Source organism: Cydia strobilella, chromosome 3 (assembly GCF_947568885.1).
Source record: "Cydia strobilella chromosome 3, ilCydStro3.1, whole genome shotgun sequence".
Taxonomy (NCBI): domain Eukaryota; kingdom Metazoa; phylum Arthropoda; class Insecta; order Lepidoptera; family Tortricidae; genus Cydia; species Cydia strobilella.
Window position 1 is genome coordinate 18089660 of NC_086043.1, and position 22130 is coordinate 18111789.

Below are 22130 nucleotides of genomic sequence, written 5' to 3' on the forward strand. Positions count from 1 at the left end.
ACACCGGTTGCTTGACGTGTGTGTGAACGGCTCCAAATTTGCGGTCACTAGGATATTATGCACTACTTTACATATATCGGTATATTCCTTCGTCTTAAAGTCTTAACTAAAGCTATTGTATAAGTTGAGGAGTGTCTTTTCAAAAGGGTTTATTTCTCTATGAAAAACCATACAAAAATAAGCCTTGTAAAAATACACACAAGGCTTATTTTTGTATGGTTTTTCATAGAGAAATAAGCCCTTTTGAAAAGACACTCCTCAGTTGTTGTCTTTTTTGAAGTAAAACTTCTTTAGGCGCGACTAGAGACTCACGATTTTTTTCTGACGGAAGTAACGCTCAGTAGTGACACACGCACAATAGGACACACGTCAATGCGCCAACATAGCGATAAACGTCATCGTCAAAGAAGTTTTACTTCAATCGCGCGTAAAAATTACACGCACACATTTTTTTCAATTCACGTCTCATACGATACTAAAGAAGCCGACTTCTAATGTTATATTGTAATTCCAAGTGCCTACATACAGAGCAAGAGTTACAAGCACCTTTATGTGAGATCGATATTCATAAGTTCCAGATAAAGACAAGTGAATGGTTTAATACTGCTTTAATTCCTTGTTGTACTAGAGGTTGTTGGCAATGTGATCTTAAATGTAAAAGTACTAATTAAAAAATTACAAAACTAACTTATGCTAGAACACATCGAATACTACTAGGAGATTTTTAGAACATTGGTCTGTTTTTTTTATAAAGCTCTATGCCTTGGAATATTCAGCCGAATTTATTATTTATTCTAATAAAGAAACACTCAAAGGAATGTCGAGTTAAGTCATCGTAGTGTGGTCACTATACTTCTTCAGGTGAAAACCAATACTCACTAATTGAAAAAAAAAAAAAAAAAAACCTATAAACTGAAATAGATGTCATATATTATAGAAAAAGAGAAAAAGTGGCGAAGCCCTCCAGTGGTTAAGGCCGGATTCGAACCGGCATCTTTATCAATCCGGACTATCGCCTTGAACTCCTAGGCCACCCCGCCATATTCAATAAAATAATTTGATTTTGTTCCCAAAGTTGTGTAAAAATCAACCTCTTTTTGATATTAGTGTTAAATGGCTCTGAACTTGTGGTAGAGTTGGACCAAGAAAAGTGCAACGATTTCGATAGCATACGCAGTGCAAGTGTTACTTTTAAGTCATAATTTCATAGAAGTTTGACGTTTAAAATAACACTTGCACCGCGTGTGCTATCAAAACCGTTGCACACTTGTTTTGGCCTAACTCTAGTAATTAAGTGAGTTTTGGTTGTCACCTAACGATTTAGTTTGACTAGCAAGAAAAGGGCACATTATAATAGCCTCTCTTTCTACCAACGCTAACATCTATATTTATTAGAAAGAAAGTAAATAAAGCAGTTTTTTTGAAATGCGACCCTAGTAGCCTAAGCTCTAAAGTGATTGTCCTTTAAGAATTTGAGTATTTTGTCTTTGCTCCTAAGGTGCAACTTAAAAAAGCAGGTTTAATTTCTTCGTTTCTTTTAAGTGTGACTTTACTTTGTTCAAACCTTTTAAGAGCTTATCTCTGCTAGGACCACAATCTAGACATTTTGGTGACTTAGAAGCCTAAAGCTATCTAATAAAAGCTCTATTAATAATAACACATTCTTACCCTGACTGGTGAAAATCTACATAACTTTATTTTTGATTAAAAAAATCCTTCAGACATAAACATAAACCTACCCATAAAGAAAAGGTTTGAAAATACAAATTTTAATAGAAATGTCAAACCAGACCATAATTTAAAATTATTAAATTAACACTCAATTTCTAGTAGCATTACTATTACTATTAATAATTATATGTTTAATCTTAGTTTCGATAAGAATTAAATTTATACACATAATAAGAATTCCGCGTATACCTATCTCATCTCGGAACGCATTTTTCCAAACTCCCCGTAATTGTTAATTTGTTTTGTATTATAGCCTCAGTTGAAACCATTTTAAAGTGATTACTCAATAAGCACCCTTAAAGCCTACACACAGAGTTCGTAGTTCCGGCTCCTTTCACATTACATTGTAAAGCCTATCCTCCTAAGGCCATTGTATGGTAGCGAGAGATTTGAAAATGGCACATTCGATAGATCTAAACGCATTTTACTGGGTGGCAAGGAATGGTCCATTCTTGTCTACTTATATTATGCCCAGCAGCGGTATCATGGTCGCATTGTTATCACCTGTCATGTCATGCGTCACTGTCGCACTTACATACTTGTTTGAACGTGACAGGCATGGCGACAAATGATAAAGAGTCGACCATCTTAGTCCTACTGATCAATACACATTATTTTTTGTCCGCACTTCGCACCGTTCGTTCGTTTATAGTCGTGACACATTTACTAACGTTTTACCGTATTTGTTCTTCCCGTTCTCGCCTGTCGAGTTACGAGAAGCTGTCCTGCTCGCACTCGTCCCAGCTGTCGCACTCGCACTGGTCGGGATCGTAGTCGATGTCGCAGGCCGCGTGCCCGGTCGCGTCCGAGCTGATGTCGGTTAGAGCCGCTTCCGACACGGGTTTCGAAGAGATGTCTAGGATCTGCATGAAAAGGGATCGTATACAGGATGTCCCAGAAATACCACGTTACAGTGACACCTGAAGGTCAACTGAAGAGGAACAGAACCAGTTTTTTTTTTGGAATAATGCAGTTAGGCATTCCGCCCAGCCGAACATGACCCCAATAAAAGTTGCATGCTTTTTGAGTTATCGATGCTGGTAGGTACTAAAAATGTTAAAACAAAGGGGAAAATTCTATTAACTGTAAAATATCAAACAAGACCAAAGCAAATCAATTCAAAATGAATGTTATTTAATATTTATCATTCAAAATCATCATATGAAAGTCAATTTTACCAGCCAACATAAGAAAACAACTCAAAATTTGCATTTGATTGCTTTGCCTTACAAGTGGATAAAATGCAACTTTATTAACAGTTTTTGAACAATCATCAATTTTTGCATGGTGAATGCAGTGGAAATGAGAGCGTTGACAAGTGTGTGTAGTGTAGGAACAGTGTGATAAGGGAACAGTGTGATAAGGGAAAAGTGTGGACTGAACGAAGATGTAGTGAAAAAATTGGGAAAGGAGATTGTTAAGATGGTTTGGACACGTGGAGAGAACGAGTGAAAAAAGGCTAACAAAGAGAGTGTATAAGGGAGAGGTAGAAACGGGAGTTGGAAGGGGCAGACCTCGGCGGACTTTCTCTGATCAGATCGGGGAAATCCTGAAGAAAGGCCAGGTTAAGAGCACCCTAAACCGGCGAGCGTGTATGAGGAATGTTATGAAAGTGAAGGAAGCGAAAGAGGTATGTCAGGCCGTAGCAAATGGAAATCCGTGGTCTCTGCCTACCCCTCCGGGAAATAGGCGTGATTATATGTATGTATGTATGTATGAACAATCATGATAGCCTTTACCACCTGGTGTGTTGAAAAGTAAAGAACAACTTACATCAGCTGATGATCGGAGGCTGTAGTTGTCCGACTGCGCGTCTCTGTCGGCGGTGGACAGAGCATGAAGCGCCAGTGAATTTCGTTTTGGTTCGTCGCGCGATATGTTTTTGCCTTCGGAGCGGATCGCGACCTCTGATGGGTTTGATCGTTCTGGAGAGCAAATAGGGAAGAACTTTGAACTCGGTTATTGGGTCCGCGAAACGTGGCAGCCTAAAACAGTGGAGCTAAAATATCAAATGTAGGAATTATATTCTCTGGCCGCCTAGAGACCTATAAAAAGGTTACCCACGCATTCTATTTTATTTTGAATCTTTATCTTTAACAAATCAAAATTTTATTTGTCTTGGCAGTTTTAACGCGAGGGCAGCTAGAAGATAAGAAAGTTATAAGCTTGATATCAGTTTGATCTCTTTCTTACTTATAGGTACATTTCGCTGTTCAAACACGTGTCATAATTATATGTAGTACCTAATATTCCCACACCTGGGGCCCATTTCTCGAACGATATGTCTAATATTATTGGTGTGTTGTCATGGCACCCCATACGATTTGACAGTTTGTGGACTAATAATATTAGTCTAATACCGTTCGTGAAATGGGCCCCTGGAGGGTCAACAATAATGTGAAGGGAATCCGTTGTATATAGGGGTACACTGTAGTAGTGATGTGTCAAATCGAAAAAATTTCAAACCGAATAAGTCGACTTCGATTTAAACCCAAATCGGTTTGCAAACCGATTTGGCCAAGTCGATTTAACGTCTATTGTTTTTAAGTATCAGTACAAACCGCTCCGTAGTCATTTGGTTTTGAGTCGAGGAAATCGATTTGTCAATTTTACCTTTTATATGTTTGACCCTGAGAATCCACACACGACAGCGAAAACTATGACGTAAAAACTTTTGTAATATTTTTTCTACTTTCCGCTACGCCGTAGATCACAATTTCATTCATTGCTAAAGCTAAAACGGGAAAGCAGTATCCGAGCAAGCAGGAAAGAGCGTGCGGTCTCGTGCGATTCCGTGAGTCATTGCCGCGAATTTGTAGTTCGCAAATCGACGCGGCCCAAACTGCCAAACCTATCCAAGTTTACCGCCAAATCGATCTCTCAAGCTCATTCGAAATTGAACCTTACTACTCAAATAATAAGTTTCATTTTACTTTACTTGTACATACGAAGTTTCGACGACTCAATAATGGCGGTAATGTGCATGGCAACAGTTTTCGTGGTTTGAAGTCGATTCGCGTACATCTTATTCCTCAATATGTCAAACGAAACTAACGAAAGTGACGCAGCAACAAATCGAAAAGGTTGCGTTTAGAGCGGGTGAGGTAAATGTATCTTAAGTCGATTTACAGAATACTCACGTCGATTTAGTCGACTTCAGGCCTAAATCGGTTTGAACCGACTTTTGAAGTCGAATCGTAACATCGCTACACTGTAGCATTGCTACGAACGATTATTTTGGCAGATCGAGGGACAAATGATAATGATTATGTTGATTTATGTTTGAAGTAATCCCTTGATACTGCAATAGGTTTGATGTCCTGTCTCAGAAGTATAGTGCACCTACCTTTGGCAAGAGGATCAGCCATAGAGACGGGAGAGCCGCTTCTGGGCGATCCTAGGCTGCCGCTGAAGTACGTTTCAGGATTAGCTTCGTGGCGATCTGTAATAAAACATACAATTGTAGTACTACGTGACCATTTCTGCAACTAATAAGTAAAACTATAAAACTACCGTGAGACTTGTACATGGTTTCGGTCCGTTTATGACCCTCGAAACAGATAAAGATGAAGAAAGTTTATTATTCAAGTAGGCGTATTACAATGTTTTTATGAACGTCTAATAAAGCTACGCCGGCTCTAACCATACACCTCTGCCCCGAGAAGATTTAACAGAACGAAACATGTCGAGCGATTATCTACAATTCGTATAGAATTTGCTTCTTTTTGGAGGTTGTTTTTTTCATGAATCCTATGTCACACATGCTATAAAGACTAGTCGTTATCAAAAATAATAACATAGAGTAACTTATACTAGAGCGGTACTGTCATAGTAAATTTTGTAACCCCAGTAAATTCACTGCCATCTGTCGACACACTTTAAAACTTAAAATAAATATTTATAAAAATACGATAAAATGTATTTAAATATGGATAAATGATTTTTTTTATTTGCATTAATTATTTTTATGATTTTGACCCATGTTCTTTCACTGATATGCGTTAAAATTGTTAAATAACAAACGAAACCGTCAACTCCATCTATACGACAGTAGGAAAATGCTAGTGGCGCCCTCTGAACGAGAATCAAATTTTTTAGATTTTCGAGGCACGTTTTTTCATTAGACTGTATCCATCTATGACGGAGTTATATCTATCTTTGATAATAATAAATGTTTAGGCTAGATTTACCGCAAGCGCAAATTTTATATTAAAATGGAAAAATTGAAAAATTTACGCTTCCGGGAGGACTTGAACCCGTAAAATTTGTAGTATCGCTCGCAGACCGTATCTGCTTGATAAAAAAAAATTGCTTTACCGCAGTCGACGATCTCGTGGAACACGTAGTTGGCGATGGCCACTGGCTGTCGTATCCACGGGTGCGCCATCAGTTGGCTGACCGTACACCTCTGTGAGGGCTCTTTGCACAACATCCACCGTAGTAATTGTTCCAAATCTAAAAAAATAATACTTACTATTAGAATAAATGCAACTACTACTACTGCCTACTACTATTACTTACTATTTATTTGCAAAATAAATTTGAGCACACAATAATAAATAATTACACAACTATTTGTGTAGGTATATTAGTAGTCGTAAATGTTCATATATTTTCCTTTTTAGGGTTCCGTACCTCAAAAGGAAAAAACGGAACCCTTATAGGATCACTCGTGCGTCTGTCTGTCCGTCTGTCACAGCCTATTTTCTCCGAAACTACTGGACCAATTAAGTTGAAATTTGGTAAACATATGTAAGTTTGTGACCCAAAGACGGACATGTAACGCAAACAAATGAATTTTAAACATGGGGGCCACTTTTGGGGGGTAAATGAGAAAATTAAAAAATAAAGTTTTTCAAACTATATCGTGTTATATATCAAATGAAAGAGCTCATTGTGAGAATCTCAAATATATTTTTTTATAATTTTAGGATAAATGATTTAGAAGTTATTCAAGAAAATAGGCAAAAAATGACCACCCCCCCCCCTTATCTCCAAAACTACTGGGTATAAAATTAAAAAAAAAATACACAATATAGATCTTTACCTATAGATTACAGGAAAACCTATTAGAAATTGCAGTCAAGCGTGATTCGGACTTAATTACTTAGTTTTTATTCCGACCCCTACGGGTTTTTTAAAGACATTTCACTCACGTTTCACATAAAAAATACATTGTTTAAATTGTGTAATGTAAGGAACCCTATGGAACGCGAGTACGACTCGCACTTGGCCGGTTTTTTATTGTGGGACGTACCACAATAAAAAATCGTTGATTTTTTCATTGTGATTGACATCTGTATATACAATTTATCTAAATAATACCTTCTGAAACAGGTGACGGCAACACAAGCGGTCCTTGTATCGTGTCTTCTATGTCAGAGAAAGGGTTAACGAAGTATGTCAGCACGTAGAGGGTTATACCCATTGACCACATTTCCAGTTCGGGGCCTGCATATCTGTGAAATGAAATAATCATGTAAGGCCATAGACATAGTATATACAAGTATAGACGCGCCACCGAGCGACCCGGGGGGTGGGGGGTGGGGTTAAGAGAAAGAATATTCATATAAAATTTGGGCAGCATAGGATTTTTTCTCTTTCACTCTTATAAATTTCGGTATTTCGCCATCGGCTCCTACCTATGATGCCACCCGGTCGGTGATAAGGACAAAGCATGACACTATTTTCTCTTTTCTCTTAAAGGAATCGCAATAAGACTATCTTTCTCTATCAAAGAGTGTCAGGCCCTTGTGTAAGGCCCAAGCAGTGACGGCGCGTCAAACGAGTTGGAAAATCGAAGGCGAAGCTATGTAAGCCAGTTTTAAATTCGGGATTTGTAAACTCAGTTGTTCTGAAAAAGGTAAGCCAGTGGGAATCTTATTATATGAGTACCCAACCCGCTTTCGGTATGCTTTAGTGGGTTTCAGCTGGACACGACTGTCAAACACACAGAACACCTATTTCTAAAGAACTCGTATCGTATAGAGCAATTATTTCATGAAACCGATGCTGCCAAAAATACAGGGGTGCGGGGGACGAGGTGAGCGAGTCCCGTGCCGTGATTGGTCCGTTCAAACACATGTGGTCCGCCGACTGAAGTAGGATTGGTGGCGTAATTCGAAAATTTATCGAGCAAAGCTACTGTATGCGTGGCAGAGGGAGTAGCGGGACTATGCTATGTCTTTAGTAAATACTTTAGAATACGTGGTCTGTGGTCAAACATAACCAGAACGTTAATACTCACTTGTTCCCAGCCAATACTTCAGGGCTGCAGTACTCCGTCGTGCCATAAAATGTAGAAAACAACGTGCCCTTGCTCATGAAGGTGGCCGAGCCGAAGTCAATGAGCTTAATGTGGAACTTGTTGTCTATGATCACGTTCTCGTCCTTGATGTCTCGATGCAGTATGTTTAGGGAGTGGAGATACTCTACGGCTTGGCCTATCTGTAAAAAATATATGGATGTATTAAAAATATTGAACCGTGTTTTTCTAAGCTTTATAACTCTCTGCAGGATATCAATTATGACCCATAGCTGTTCTACAGGAGTGTTCTGTAGTCCATTGGGAAATGTGGCCTAGGCACTCAAATATTATTATTATTATTTATAATTTTAAACTTCATTTCACAAAAGTAAGCAGAACAAGCCGCCAGGAAAATGCTCGATTCGAGGTCGATCTGTGTAGGCAACGCGAGATTTCGAGGCCGCGCATGTTACCTGGTTCATGGACCGACTATTTGTGAGTGACGCTTAAATATATCATAACCTGTGTCATACCTGTCTGAAGATGTAGCTGAGAAGTGGCTCGTCTAGGACGGGTCGCCGCTCAATAAACTCGAACAGATCCATGCCGGCGCCATGTTTCTCCATCACCATTTGAAAGTATTTTTCATTCTCGTAAACGTCTAGTATGCTGACCTGTTGAAATGATAAAAATATTAGGTAGTAATTGCGTACGAATTTCCTTATATTCCAAATCCGCCTTTTCAGCGCTGCGTAGAGGGAGCAGAACTCACTACATTAGGGACTAGATTTACTTACGATATTAGGATGCTTCAAGGTCATAAGCAGGCTGACCTCCAGCGGCACCGTCGGGTCCGTCCACCTAGAACTGCGCGTCGACTTTCTCCTTCAATATGGACTTGGCCACAGCTAGGAGAAGGTCAGAACGACGTTATACCTATACCATGGCATACTACATATAGTAGGATAGGCGCTATAAACGTAAATACTCACGATATTAGGATGCTTCAAGGTCATAAGCAGGCTGACCTCCAGCGGCACCCGCTTGCCGTCGGGTCCGTCCACCCAGAACTGCGAGCCGACTTTCTCCTTCAATATGAACTTGGCCACCGCTAGGAGACGATCAGAGCGACGGTACGCCATTTTTACGCAGCCGTAGGCGCCTTTACCTATGGAAGAAGATAATCTCGTATTGAACTACCTAGCTACCTACCACATGGCGACTCACTCAGCCAATATATTTAGCAAATATGTACATATATGTGCGTAAATAATAATTTAACATACAGTTCCAATGACGCGAGGAATTCAATTTATTAAGGGTTGTTTTTTACACGACCACAATTTGTTAAGGCCGTTCCAACGGTTTGCCGCGGTCTCTGTCACATTTCGCAAGAAAGAACGGGAAAGAGCATGCTCGCTAAGTATCCATTTTGATCGAATTTAGTCGATTTTTATTTATTTTAAAAACGTTACCCTACAATATCGAAATTCGAAAGCTATGAAATTACTATTTAAGTTAAGATTGTTTTTTCTTCTTTTTTTGTTTATAGTATCACATAATAAATAACCGAGTAAAGTTGGATTAAAAGTCCGAGTTAGAGGTTACTTTGGGAATTAATTGTATCGAGCGAAGTGTCATAATTCGTGTATCGGAAGCTATGGTATTAAAGATAATATAGTCAAGAACTACATATATTTTTTCCACGTCTACGAATATCAACGCCTCTTAGAAAAACATGATCATATAAGGAGATTTTTCGCCTTTTGGCTCAGGGAACCGCCTTAATGATTTATGAAATGGACTTTAAAAAGACCTCAGGGCGATTAGGTTAAAACGCTCACAGCGATATAGAGGTTTCATTTTGTCAAGCACTCGGTTTTTGCGAGAAGTTCTAATTTATTAACACGCTTTTATTAGGTCGACCTGTATGTAACTAATTATGTAATGGAATCTAAGGTAACTAATTTAACCATCTTTCAAGGATCGTAGCGTCATGAAAATCGGCAGCTGTAATATGGTTCTGTCTAACTGATCTGATGATGGAGCCGGAAGATATGAACTGGAACTTCATGATGGAACATCGTATCATAGGTGTGTTTGGATTTGTTAGAAAAGTCTTGTAATGAACTTTGACCACGATTAGGTTTCAAGGTCTGATAATGAATATCGTATCATAGTCGTGTTGCATTTATAAAAGCGTGTTTTTTTAGTGTTTTTTAAACTATTAATTTATAAGTATTTAAGGATCATACCTCCGCTCTAAAAGATGAAGCACCTAGAAGATGTTGATGTCAACTTTAGCCAGTCTTCTCCGAGACCACGGGGACAACGCCGTCCTCGAAACGTCGGAGGTAAATTTAAAACTTATTTTACGCGATTAAGTCCCGTCGTTGTAAATAATAAATCATACCTATTTGTTTCAAAGTGACATAATGCTTGTTGTATTCTCCGGAGATCTGCTCTTCGCCGCACTGGCTCACGAGGGACATAGAGTGCGGCCTGCTGCTCACTGACTTGTTTCCCTGCACATAAATGTGTCGTTTTCAAGCAAAAGGTCCCACATTGTCGCTTGCCATAAGGACGCTCTGACAGGTTATTCGAATAAAGATACAAGCAAATGTCGTCCTTATGGTAAGCGACAAAATGGTACCTTTTACTTGAATCCGTCACAAATTATCTAATTATCAAGTGTAACTATAGCGACATCTAGTAGCGGCTAGAATATTTAACTCGGCGTCTACGCAATGCAATAGACTGCCGCGCTTTCGAAGTTTTTATAGTTTCGATTACATTTCTTTTAGAGTTTTGTTTCTAAACGACATAATATTATTTGTAGCTAGATCATGTGTTCTGAAAACAAAAATTGACCTATAAACGTAGATTTCTGTACTTACATTTTAGTTCAGACAATTTGAATTCGAACGAAAGAAGCGCCCTCGGGTGGACGACATTCGGAAGATTGCGAGACACTTTTGAATCACTAGCTCAGGAGTGGGCGATAAAAAGTTGATATGATAAGAGATAAAATTAGCATGAAGTACTTACAAGAACTAAGGAGCTATCGGCCGTGGAAGTCACGCTAGAGGCGAGCGTGGTGTGTCGCGCCGTGTCCTCTAGTTGGACTCCGAGCCACACGCAGCGGACTCTGTTGCCGGCTGCCAGTTGCATGGTCGACACCGTGTACAGTACACCTGATACAATAATAACTTTAGAATTTAGTTTCAAGAGTTTTGTGCTACGTGCCCAAAAAATGTCTAACAGAGAACACAGACCGTTTATTAGCCCGTGTAAGTCTGGAAGAGATTACGGCTCGGCCACGACATTGCGCGACCAGCGGCGGCGGCGGCGGCGGCGGCGGCAACCATAGGTTGGAGCGAGACAGCGATTGGACTTTTCGTTCCCACCCATGGTTGCCGCCGCCGCCGGCCGCGCAATGTCGTGGCCGAGCCTTTAGAGGCGTCTGATGAAATATAGTTTGTACAGAGTACTTGCCGTTGCGTTGTAGCACGATGCTGCCGTCGCACTCGGACTTGGTTCGCTGCGGATTCGTCACGTGAGCTCGGAGACGATTCTAGAAGTTTCCACTTGTCAGTCTATTCTCTACGAGTTACTCACTGAGCTGCGTGCCGTCGCGGTGTAGCACGATGCCGCGGTAGGTGCCGTCCTGTGTGTCGTCGCACTCGGACTTGGTTTGCTGTGGAGTTGATGTCACGTGGGCTCGGAGGAGACGTTTGGCGATGCACGGAGTTTCGGGGCCGTCCACTGTCGATATAGTATTCGATTAAGGCTTAATTTTATTGACAAATTATTCAATAAGGCAAGGTTGTATTAACGAAATCTTAAGTGATACCTAAAACGTCATATCGTCGCATTATAAATACTTGCTAATACAAGTATTTTTAATGTATTGTAGTGTACATTTTTGAAACGATTGACCACGGTTGCTTTTGGGTCTGACGATTTCCGGAATGATTTATGAATTATGAGAAAAGATTTCAACACAGATGGGGATACTCACAGTCATATATCTTCCTCGGCGCGGACTCAGTCTGCGTCTCCAAATCATTATCATTACTCAAACTCTCAATACTTTCATTTCCATTATGCTTCGGTAAATCCTCAATCTCGCACCCAGGCGGCGGCATCTCATTGATAGGCGTCAAGAAATCTGCGCTCGTCTCATTCGAGTCACAAAAGTCTAGAGACAGACTGCTTTTGTCTTTCTCTTGGCCGGGGAGGTTGACTTTACCAGATCTGTATTTGCTAGAATCAAAAGATAGACGTAGAAATGGGTCGTTCATGCGAACTCTAGGGGTATTTCCTGTAGGGGTTAACTCTTGAGAGTGTTGTGATGTATAGTATATGGAATCTGACTTTTCGTTAGCTTTGGCTAGTTGTTTGGCGACCGGGTTGTTCTGTTCGGATCGCAGGATGTTTTCGGAGCGCGATTTGGAGATGCTGGGTGTGTAATCGTCGTCGATGGAGATGCCGGACATGCCGGAGGTGACGTCGGGGAGGGCGGATGTGTCGTTGCGCTGTTCCGTTGCTGTCGTGCTGATGCTGGAGACCATGTCCTGAAACAATAATAATGGTATATTTTCTTTGTTTCTGTATGTTTATACAATCACGTAATTTTGTTGCCAAAATGATACGCCTTATGCTATCAATAAAGCTTTGCCATTACAAATAGCTTGTTGAAGAACCGGCCGCAACCGCAAAAAATGTAACGTATGGCATGCTTTATAAGCGCACGCTCTTAAAAGATTGAAACCGCAAGAAAAAAACCGCTGTGCGTTCTAAGCCTAAAGAGCATAAAATAATTCAAAATATTGGACTATTTCGGGTTTAAAAAAATAACCGGTTCCAAGCCGTGCATCTTACACAGATCAACCTAGCCTCCAAACTAAGCAAAGCTTGAACTTGGGTGAAAATATGACACAGAAACAAATATTTGCGTTCATTACACAATTAAATGCCCTTACCGGGATTCGAACCCAAGACCATCGGGTTCACCGGCAGGGTCAGTACCCACTAGGCCAGACCGGTCGTTTTAATAATTAGTAAATTAATTGATGTCTGACATTACCTGTGTAGGAGTAGGCGTGTGCGTGACCATACTGCAAGACTTGTCGAGACAGAGCGCGCTGGAGGATTTTTCCCTTGTCGTGGTGGATAGAAGAGATTGCTGCACGTTGGACATACAGGCGGATTTTTGGCTTCCGTTAAAGGCTCCGCATGAGTCTTCGTCCGTATCTGATTCTGCGAAAGAAAATAATTAGTTAGTGCCAGCCATGAGGCTGAGAAAAATCCGAAACAACGAATTGCAATAATCCCAAGAATGAAATTTAGCAATGCAATTTTGATTATTAGTTTAAGGTTGACTTTTCTTTTAAAAAAGTATCTAAATATCCCAACAAAAATAGTAAAATTATTGCCGAAAGACGTCCAAATCGGAATGTTGTACCAACCCTAATGGCTCCTCTACACAATCGCTCAACGTAGGCCAATCTAAGGGACGCATTTATGCGTTAGAGGGAGCAAGTGATATTGCTATCTCATTCCACCGCATAGCTGCGTCCCTTAGATTGGCCTACGTTGGGCGATCGTGTAGAGGAGCCATAATAATGAGGGCTATCGTTTTTTTGCTCACCAGTTGGCGCCTCTGTTGATGGTGGTCCAAAAGACTAAAGAACAGCTGTCAGTCATTGAAGTGACAAGTGACATTTAGAACTTTGCGAAGACCACCACATCTACACTAGCGCCCCTAGCGGCGAATTCATACGCGTTAGCCCTCATTGCTCGGGGCAATGCTGAGCCGAACGTTTGCCCGAAACATAGAGTAACTTATACTAGAGCGGTACTGTCATAGTAAATTTTGTAACCCCAGTAAATTCACTGCCATCTGTCGACACACTTTGAAACTAAAAATGAAGATTTATAAAAATACGATAGAATGTATTTAAATATAGATAAATGATTTTTCTTATTTGCATTAATTATTTTTATGATTTTGACCCATGTTCTTTCACTGATATGCGTTAAAATTGTTAAATAACAAACGAAACCGTCAACGCCATCTATACGACTGTAGGCCGAAACTAGTAGCGCCCTCTGAACGAGAATCAAATTTTCTTGATTTTCGAGGCACGTTTTTTCCTTAGACTGTATCCATCTATTACGGAGTTATATCTATCTTTGCCCGAAAGGAGTGTCTCCCCACTGCTGCTGGTAAGTTACCGTTCGTGTCGTGGTCATGCCTCCCCTTGGGCCGGTCGGGCATGGGCTTGACCAAGTGGCCGCCGCGGCAGAAGTCGGGGATGAGCTCGTCGATGTGGCGCCCCACCACCGCCGAGTGCGGCTTGCCGAACGTCAGCGTGGCGAAGTGCTGGTTGCACGCCGTTATGATGCCGGCGTCGTCGACCACTAGGAGGCCGGACACGTTGTACGTTACCTGGGTGAGACAATGTATTGTGAACTTTATGTTGTTAGGCTTAGGATTTTAAATTGAATGATGTAATTATATGCTGCTTTTAGCCGTATACGAGTAAATCGCACCTGAAGGGGCTCAAAAACGGGCAATATTTTTATGGCCGACAACTATGATTCTAACATGTTAGTAAGAGAGGGACAGCAATAGTTGCCGGCCACATATTGTAGTGAAAATATGGCCCGTTTGGAAGCCCCTTAAAATAGGCATGTCATGTATAAAATGTACTTAAAACTATTTAGACAACAAGTCAGTGTTTCGTATCGTTTAAAAAAACTGAACAAGTTTATTTTCTTTGAAAATGAATACATTGATCTATCCAGTGCAAACAATAATAAGGACTATAAGATTAAAGATACTTTCTACATTATTATTTAACATTTTTGTCTAAGGATAGAGGGTATTACTTCAATATTCTGCCGCCAAAGAACAGCACTAGCACATATTGTAATCCATAGATTCAATTATAAATACTATGCCCAAAGATAGATATAACTCCGTAATAGATGGATACAGTCTAAGGAAAAAAAGTGCCTCAAAAATCACGAAAATTTGATTCTCGATCAGAGGGCGCTACTACCTTTGGCCTACTCTCGTATAGGGCGTTGACGGTTTCGTTTGTTATTTAATAATTTTAACGCATATCAGTGAAAGAACATGGGTCAAAATAATAAAAATAATTAATGCAAATAAAAAAAAAAAACATTTATCCGTATTTAAATACATTTTATCGTATTTTTATAAATCTTCATTTTTAGTCTTAAAATGTGTCGATAGATGGCAGTGAATTTACTGTGGTTACAAAAAATATTATGACAGTACCGCTCTATAATATTATATCCTCTTTGCTATGCCTGAAACAGTTTTTTTTAGATTTCACTATGACATTGATGTATCAAGGCGGTTTGTTTACAGAGGCCTACCGCGAAACGTGAAACTTCGTTATCTACCTCTTTCTCGCTCGAATAGAGTGATAGAGAGGCAAATAACGAAAATTCGATTTTCTTATTTCGCGGTAGGCCCTCAGTATGTGCTAGTGGCACCCCCTACGCAGAATTTTGCGTAATATCCTCTATTGAGGAAGTTTCCTTACCCTAACATTGACTTCGTATATAGGTCTTTCTTTGTGTGATTTCAAGCCAGACCAAAGCGTGTTTTCTGTAGTGTCTGATGGTCTAGTTATCCAAAGACACAAGGGGAACGAGCCGCCATCGAGAGTTCTTCCTGAAAACATACAAAATGATGGATCATAAGTCGATTGTTCATATTTCAGGGGTCAAAACTTTGAAAGAGTGGAGAAGGAGAGAATTAGATAAAATTGTTTTTTTTTTTTTATGAATTTAACTACTTGTTAACTACTAGTCCCCTAGATTATCAACGCGAATGTAAGAAATGAAGATGACGTCGGCGTTTTCATTCAATTTCAATCATATTTTGAAAGCTTTCACATAATTTTTTCAATACAATTGCATAAACATCCAGTGTAATATGGCGTCCACATATGGGATTGTGACAGTCATTTGGGCCATACCTGCAGTTCTCTGCTTGGAGACATTGCGCGGGATGGGCGCGTCCCAAGGGGGCAGCTGTACGGAGGGAATCAGCGAGGCCAATGGGAGTTCTAGTAATTTGTCGCAAAACTCCGCTTTGCACAACAAGGACGCATCACAGACAGTATTGCTTTTCAGCCATATGGTCAATACCTGTCGCTTTGTTGTTGACGATGAATCCCGCGAAATACACCATCCATCCAACTTAATATTGTTCTAAGGTTGTACCATTTATTAGGGTTCCGTACCCAAAAGGGGGACCCTATTACTAAGACTCCGCTGCCTGTCCGTCTGTCACCAGACAAATTTTCACGGATGATGTATTTCTGTTGCCGCAATAACAACAAATACAAAAAAAAAAAACAGAATAATTTAAATATTTGAGTGGAGCTCCCATACAACAAACGTGATTTTTTTGCCGTTTTTAAACGTAATGGTCCGGAACCCTTCGTGCGCGAGTCCGACTCGCACTTGGCCGGTTTACATTATCAGTGAGAATCAACTGGTCTACAAAGCAGAGGGTTACCTGTAGCCCTCTGCTTGGAGACATTGCGCGGGATGGGCGCGTCCCACGGGGGCAGCTGTACGGAGGGAATCAGCGAGGCCAACGGGAGTCCCAGTAATTTGTCGCAAGACTCCGCTTGGAACAACAGCGCCGCGTCGTCGCCGCAGCATGAGAGGATCATACCGTCCTCAGCGTCCACTGTTAACTGGAATACAAAATAATTTAATGAAATACTAAATGAAACATCTAGAATGGTAAAATTTAAAGATGAAAGATGGTAAAGACAAAGCGAATGAAATATATTTGCCGCAAGAATAGGTGACTTAAATCATCAAGTGAAGAAAATATGGTTCAATTTCTTTTGTTTTGAAATCAAACGAACCAAAAGAAATGCAACTATGTTCCAATTCAAAAATATTGAAATTACATTGAATTAATTAGTAGCCTTTGGAGTACAAAATAACGTGCCTGTAAAAAATAACCCCCTCATTGACCTGAATTAGTTAAATTATGTTTTATCCCTTGCATTTATGAATAACGCCATAAGTGAATATTCTCCTTACGCTGTTAGCCAATCAGTTTGCGTTAAGTCATAATTTTTTCTGGCCATATGTCATTAAACAGGAATGTGTAGAACTCTTACCACAACAGTTTTACAGCTGACCGGCTCAGCAACTACCAAACAAGGTCCGTCACTGTCCAGCTGTCGAATCCACAGAGACACCTGCACTGCGCGGCCGTCTTTCGATAACAGTTCTACCACCTGTAACAGAAAAAAGTATATTTCTGCAACGGGAACCAATCAATATTTCCAGGCTTCAAAAAAATTCGGCCGAAAGGCGTTCTGCCGCGACTTACTTTGCCACTAAGCAGAATAATGGTCCCATCCTCCGAAGCGTCCCCCTCTTCAGGCTCGTGTAACGAAAACTTGCAGCTCCTGTTCCTCAGTAGATCAGAGAACTTTAGCCCGCAGAGCTCCCCCGCTGAATAGCCGAGAAGAGAACACGCCTTGTTGTTCACTATTAGTATCTGAAACAATATGTGCTATTTTCTATAAAAAGGGACCTTATTGTCGATGGCGCTTACGCTTACGCTTGCTCCGATATAAATACAATGCCGCGCGACGCTGTGCGGCGTAAGCGCCATCGACAATAAGGTCCCTTTTCATAGAAAATGCCCCATATGATCGTTACATTTTTTCATGATTTTCTGATAATCTTGAGAACAAATGACTCATGACTAAGGGCCAGTTGAATCAACAACAATGGGCTACATGCATGTAAAATATTTAGTAATGTTTGTTCGGATAAACACGTTTAACAACACGAAATTAATCCAGAAATGTGAATTCCCAATTTTTTTAAAGATTTTTGTAAAGATTACTATACTTATTTAGAGTATGAGAACATGCAGCCAACAAATGACCACTAACTTTAGAAGTATTAGTTTCAATTGTGAACACAGCTTTGCTTGGGTTGATGGCTTGCTGCAGGCGGTCCGTTTGAGACTGCGCTGGTGAGCCTGTGATGTCTCCAGCTGCAAGGGTGGTGTTGAAACGGAGACCGTTGGGGCCATCCACTACAAACAAGGGAATAAGTTAGTTTTTATATTATTAGGGGAGCGTGCGTCGAATCAAACCAGTTCTCAACACTCTTAGCCAGGTCTGGGCCAGTTGCACCTACAGATACCCAAGTTACAGAAGATAGAAGCAGAAGTAAGATACTGAAGTTGCGGAAAGTATCCAAAAAGTTGGAAAACTTTATTGCAAACCGAATAGTAAAGGCTTGGAACAAATTACCCTCTGAAGTTGTGAACTCTACAAGAGTGAATCAATTTAAAAATAGACGACAAACTATCTAAACAATGAAATCGTGCTAAAGGAACTATGATTTAGACGTCCCAGCATCAGCTGCCTGTCTAAAACGAAATAATAGTAATAATAAGTTCAACGAATTTTCAGAAAACTTTCACAGTAAATACAGTCGCCATCAGATATATCGGAGCGGCCAAGGTGGTCACAATATCTGAACACGCACTCTAACGCCTTGACAATAGAAGCGTGTTCAGATATTTGTGAGCGCCTAGGCCGCTCCGATATATCTGATGGCGACTGTACAACAAGGGAAATTTCATTATGGAAATGAAAAATTTTGATTCCCATTCAAAAAAATGAGAAGTTTCCGAAATTTGGTGCGGTTCAGGCTGGGATAGCTATATTTGCCTTCAAGTGTTAGAACCATGGTGTACTAGCTAGTTCTTATTCCATACCTCTAACAAGATCGACAGTTGGTTTGACCTTCGTGGGCGTCTCCAGCTCCATTCTAATGGGCCGGAGCCTTTTGTTCAGACGGGGATAGCTTTGGTTGCCTTCAAAGGAATAATTCTGAGAACCATGGTGCGATTTTGGTTTAGCTGTCCTGTGAACAGACATGATAGGATTATTACCTAATCACGGAATAAGGAACAGGTATATAGAAAGAACAAGAGGTATTCCGGGACACATCACATTCACTGCCAGGAACACTACACTGTTCGTTCTGTACTTATTGGAAATAGGGCACTTACTCGGCACTGAAAGTGTTAAAGAGCTACCATAATGATATGTATCATCATTTTATGAATAAGATTTTAAGTATTTTTATTTTCTGGCAGCAAATGTACTTAATCATTGAATTTTTTTTTTTAAGCCTACTAAGTGTCCCACTGCTGGGCAAAGGCCTCTCCCCTTGATTTCCACGACTCCCGATTTGGTGTTTCCTCCGGCCAGTTGTTCAGGAAGCTGTCCAGGTCATCCCGCCATCTCCGTTTGGGCCTGCCCCGTCCACGCCCCTCTACGGGCATCCACTTGGTTGCTAAGGCCCTATATCAGTTATCCTCCAAGAAGTTGACTTATAGAGTTCCGTACCCGAAGGGTAAAAACGAGACCCTATTACTATGACTCCGCTGTTCGTCCGTCTGTCACCAGGCTGTATCTCATGAACCGTGATAGCTAGTCAGTTGAAATTTTCACAGATAATGTATTTCTGTTGCCGCTATAAGAACAAATACTAAAAACAGAATTTGAGTCAGAGTCCGACTCACACTTGGCCGTTTTTAGAATAGGTATCTAAAATTATGTACCAGCTAGCTGTCATTTACTCAGAAGTTTAGAAGAGACAAAGTAATTGCTAAAGGATTTATAGGAATAATAAAAACTAAAAAGCTAATAAGCTAATATATTAATTCCATACCTAATTATTAATTTAATTACCTGCATTTGATTTCAACTTCAGGTAACTTTTCAGGTGTATGCAAGTTTTGATTCTCATACCAGTGCTCTTTAAAATCAGCTGTGGCTCTCTAAAAAATTAACAACAAACATATCAAAGGACTACAAACCAGAAAAATAATAGGTACCTTTGAAATAGGAATACTTACTGGCCTTGGAGTTAAATTTAGATGTTCAGGTGAATAAACACCGCCAAACCTGCGTAGCTTAGGTATCACAGGGCTTAGAATGCCAAAATCTGCCTCAGAATCCCTGTTATCACAAAAATACACATCACTGGGGTTTGTGTAACTAAAATTAAGTATTTTTTATCATAAGAACCCCTCGCACCACGGAAACATTGCACTAAATAATAGAAAAATGTCAAGATCTGATTTATTTACATCCTTTGACTTATTTTAGGAAGGAAAATCAATACATTTGAGCGCGCAACTTCAAACTTTTGTTGATGGTATCTAACTTAGAAATAGCTGATAAGTCGCAAATCACTTACCTATTATAGTTTGATATGCTAGCTGAATTCATTTCCATTATATCTACACGTATTTTTACTATTTTATTCACAAGAAAAGGTCAGCGATTCAAATTGCACCGTTGCTTGAACTTCAAACAAAAGAAACCAGCTGTCAGCTGTCAAAACTGTCAAGTTATTTATAGGCCATTTTAGCAAATTTTAGCCGCAGGCACGCCGCAGGGCAAAGAATATAACAAAATAATAATACTCACGCAGGGTATCGCCCAGTAGACCAAGAAATAAGGTAATTCAATAACTTTATAAAAATAAAATATTGGTTAGTAAAATAAATGATTAACTTAATGTTAAACAAAACTTTCTCATAATATTTATATGGAACGCCATCTCACGTAATTAGTGTGTACTACTTGATAGCCATGTCAAAGCAAAAGCACACATGCATAATTTTCCGCTAGGTGGCGCTTTAAATATCAACAATGTATTTTTAAACTTTTGTTGTTTTGGAATCAGGATTTTATGCCACGATTACTTTTAAACATCAGTTTAAATGAGTATAAAAAATAAAATAACAATAAAAAAAATAACAATTGAGGATTTGAATTCACGACCTTGTACTTCACTTATTCCTAAATTTCGTATTTGCATCCGACTGGGAGCGTGGCGTCTCCTGTAATCTGGCTACTCGGAGGTCGGGACCGGAGGATGGTTTGAGGTCGGGAGTCCTGGTGCTGAGTGGCCCATGTTGACTGGACGTCCACACTAAGCCTGGTATTAATATGGACCTCCCGGAGGAGTCTGGGAGGTGCAGGTTAACTAAGGAGGGGCGAACCGGGCCAGGGGGGAAACCCAGCAGCCAAAAGTCCCCGTATCGGGCAGTAGTGGGATAGCGGCCGGGAGTGGGTGCTTCAGTAACAGCCCGACCGATATAACCAAACCCGTTTCTTTTGCATTTGCAAGAAAAAACTGCGGTATGAATTCCCTTGCATATTCATTTATTTTTTCTTCTATATTTTTTCTTCAAAACCTCGTATCTTTTTGTTGTACATTAATGACAAGTGTTTCTGGTGAAGTGTAATGTTTGGTCGGTTTAGCCAGATGGTTGACTGGTAGCGAATGTCTTATCTAGTTATCTCTTACCTATTTCTAATTTGTCTGCCATTTGCATAACGAAATATATAAATAAATCTAGAGTTAGACCAAGATAACTCTGCAGCGAGTTTGATAGCATGGACTGTGCAAGTGTTACTTATACGTCATAAGTTCGTAGAAGTTTGACGTTTAAAATAACACTTCCACAGTTTATGCCCCTATCAAAATCGTTGCAGAGTTAACTTGGTTTAACTCTATCCCTTTTGTAATTCACCTTTTTATTGTTTTTTTTTCTATCTATGGTTCTTCTTCTACAGTTTTACCTAAGTCCAATGATTTAAAACCTTTTTGGATTCGGATTCGGGTTTTGGACCGGATAACTCTGATGCCTGGCTGGCGGAATAAATTTTTAATAAAAAAACCATATGCATTTTTTAATAGGGTATTTGACAACATTAAAAATATATAACGAATTGCTGTCATCCTGAAAGATAATAAACTAATAAAGTATATTTCACTATATTTGAATGTAAATTATGTTTAGTTTTTGGAATATAAACGAAAGAAAATTTAATATTTTTTGAAATTTCATCAGGGACGTGAACGCTCTGTGATTGGTCAACGCTCGGATGACGTCACACGCGGGTAAACATTCTTGATTGCCTTGAGTGTTTTAACTGTTTTATTTGTATTTAGTTAATTTTAGTTATTGTTACACAGTTTTCTGATATATTCCGATTTATCCGTATATCTAGTAGCACAATATTCATAAGAA

At 39.8% G+C, this 22130-nt stretch overlaps 1 protein-coding gene across 1 annotated transcript; it reads right to left on the bottom strand.

Annotated features, from left to right (window-relative positions):
• Positions 1 to 1157: 1157 nt before the first annotated feature.
• Positions 1158 to 20405, bottom strand: LOC134756041 (PAS domain-containing serine/threonine-protein kinase). The gene is made up of 23 exons (XM_063692818.1): positions 20285 to 20405; positions 19941 to 20043; positions 19774 to 19862; positions 18792 to 18940; positions 17956 to 18101; positions 17382 to 17552; positions 17167 to 17286; positions 16545 to 16728; positions 15562 to 15692; positions 14219 to 14432; positions 13068 to 13240; positions 12000 to 12555; positions 11597 to 11743; positions 11027 to 11172; positions 10392 to 10503; positions 8971 to 9146; positions 8512 to 8652; positions 7979 to 8178; positions 7057 to 7190; positions 6049 to 6186; positions 5078 to 5173; positions 3505 to 3656; positions 1158 to 2594 (listed from the first exon to the last, which is right to left on the bottom strand). The coding sequence occupies exons 1-23, from the start codon at positions 20320 to 20322 to the stop codon at positions 2442 to 2444; spliced, it is 3669 nt and encodes a 1222-aa protein (XP_063548888.1). The 5' UTR covers positions 20323 to 20405; the 3' UTR covers positions 1158 to 2441.
• Positions 20406 to 22130: the final 1725 nt, after the last annotated feature.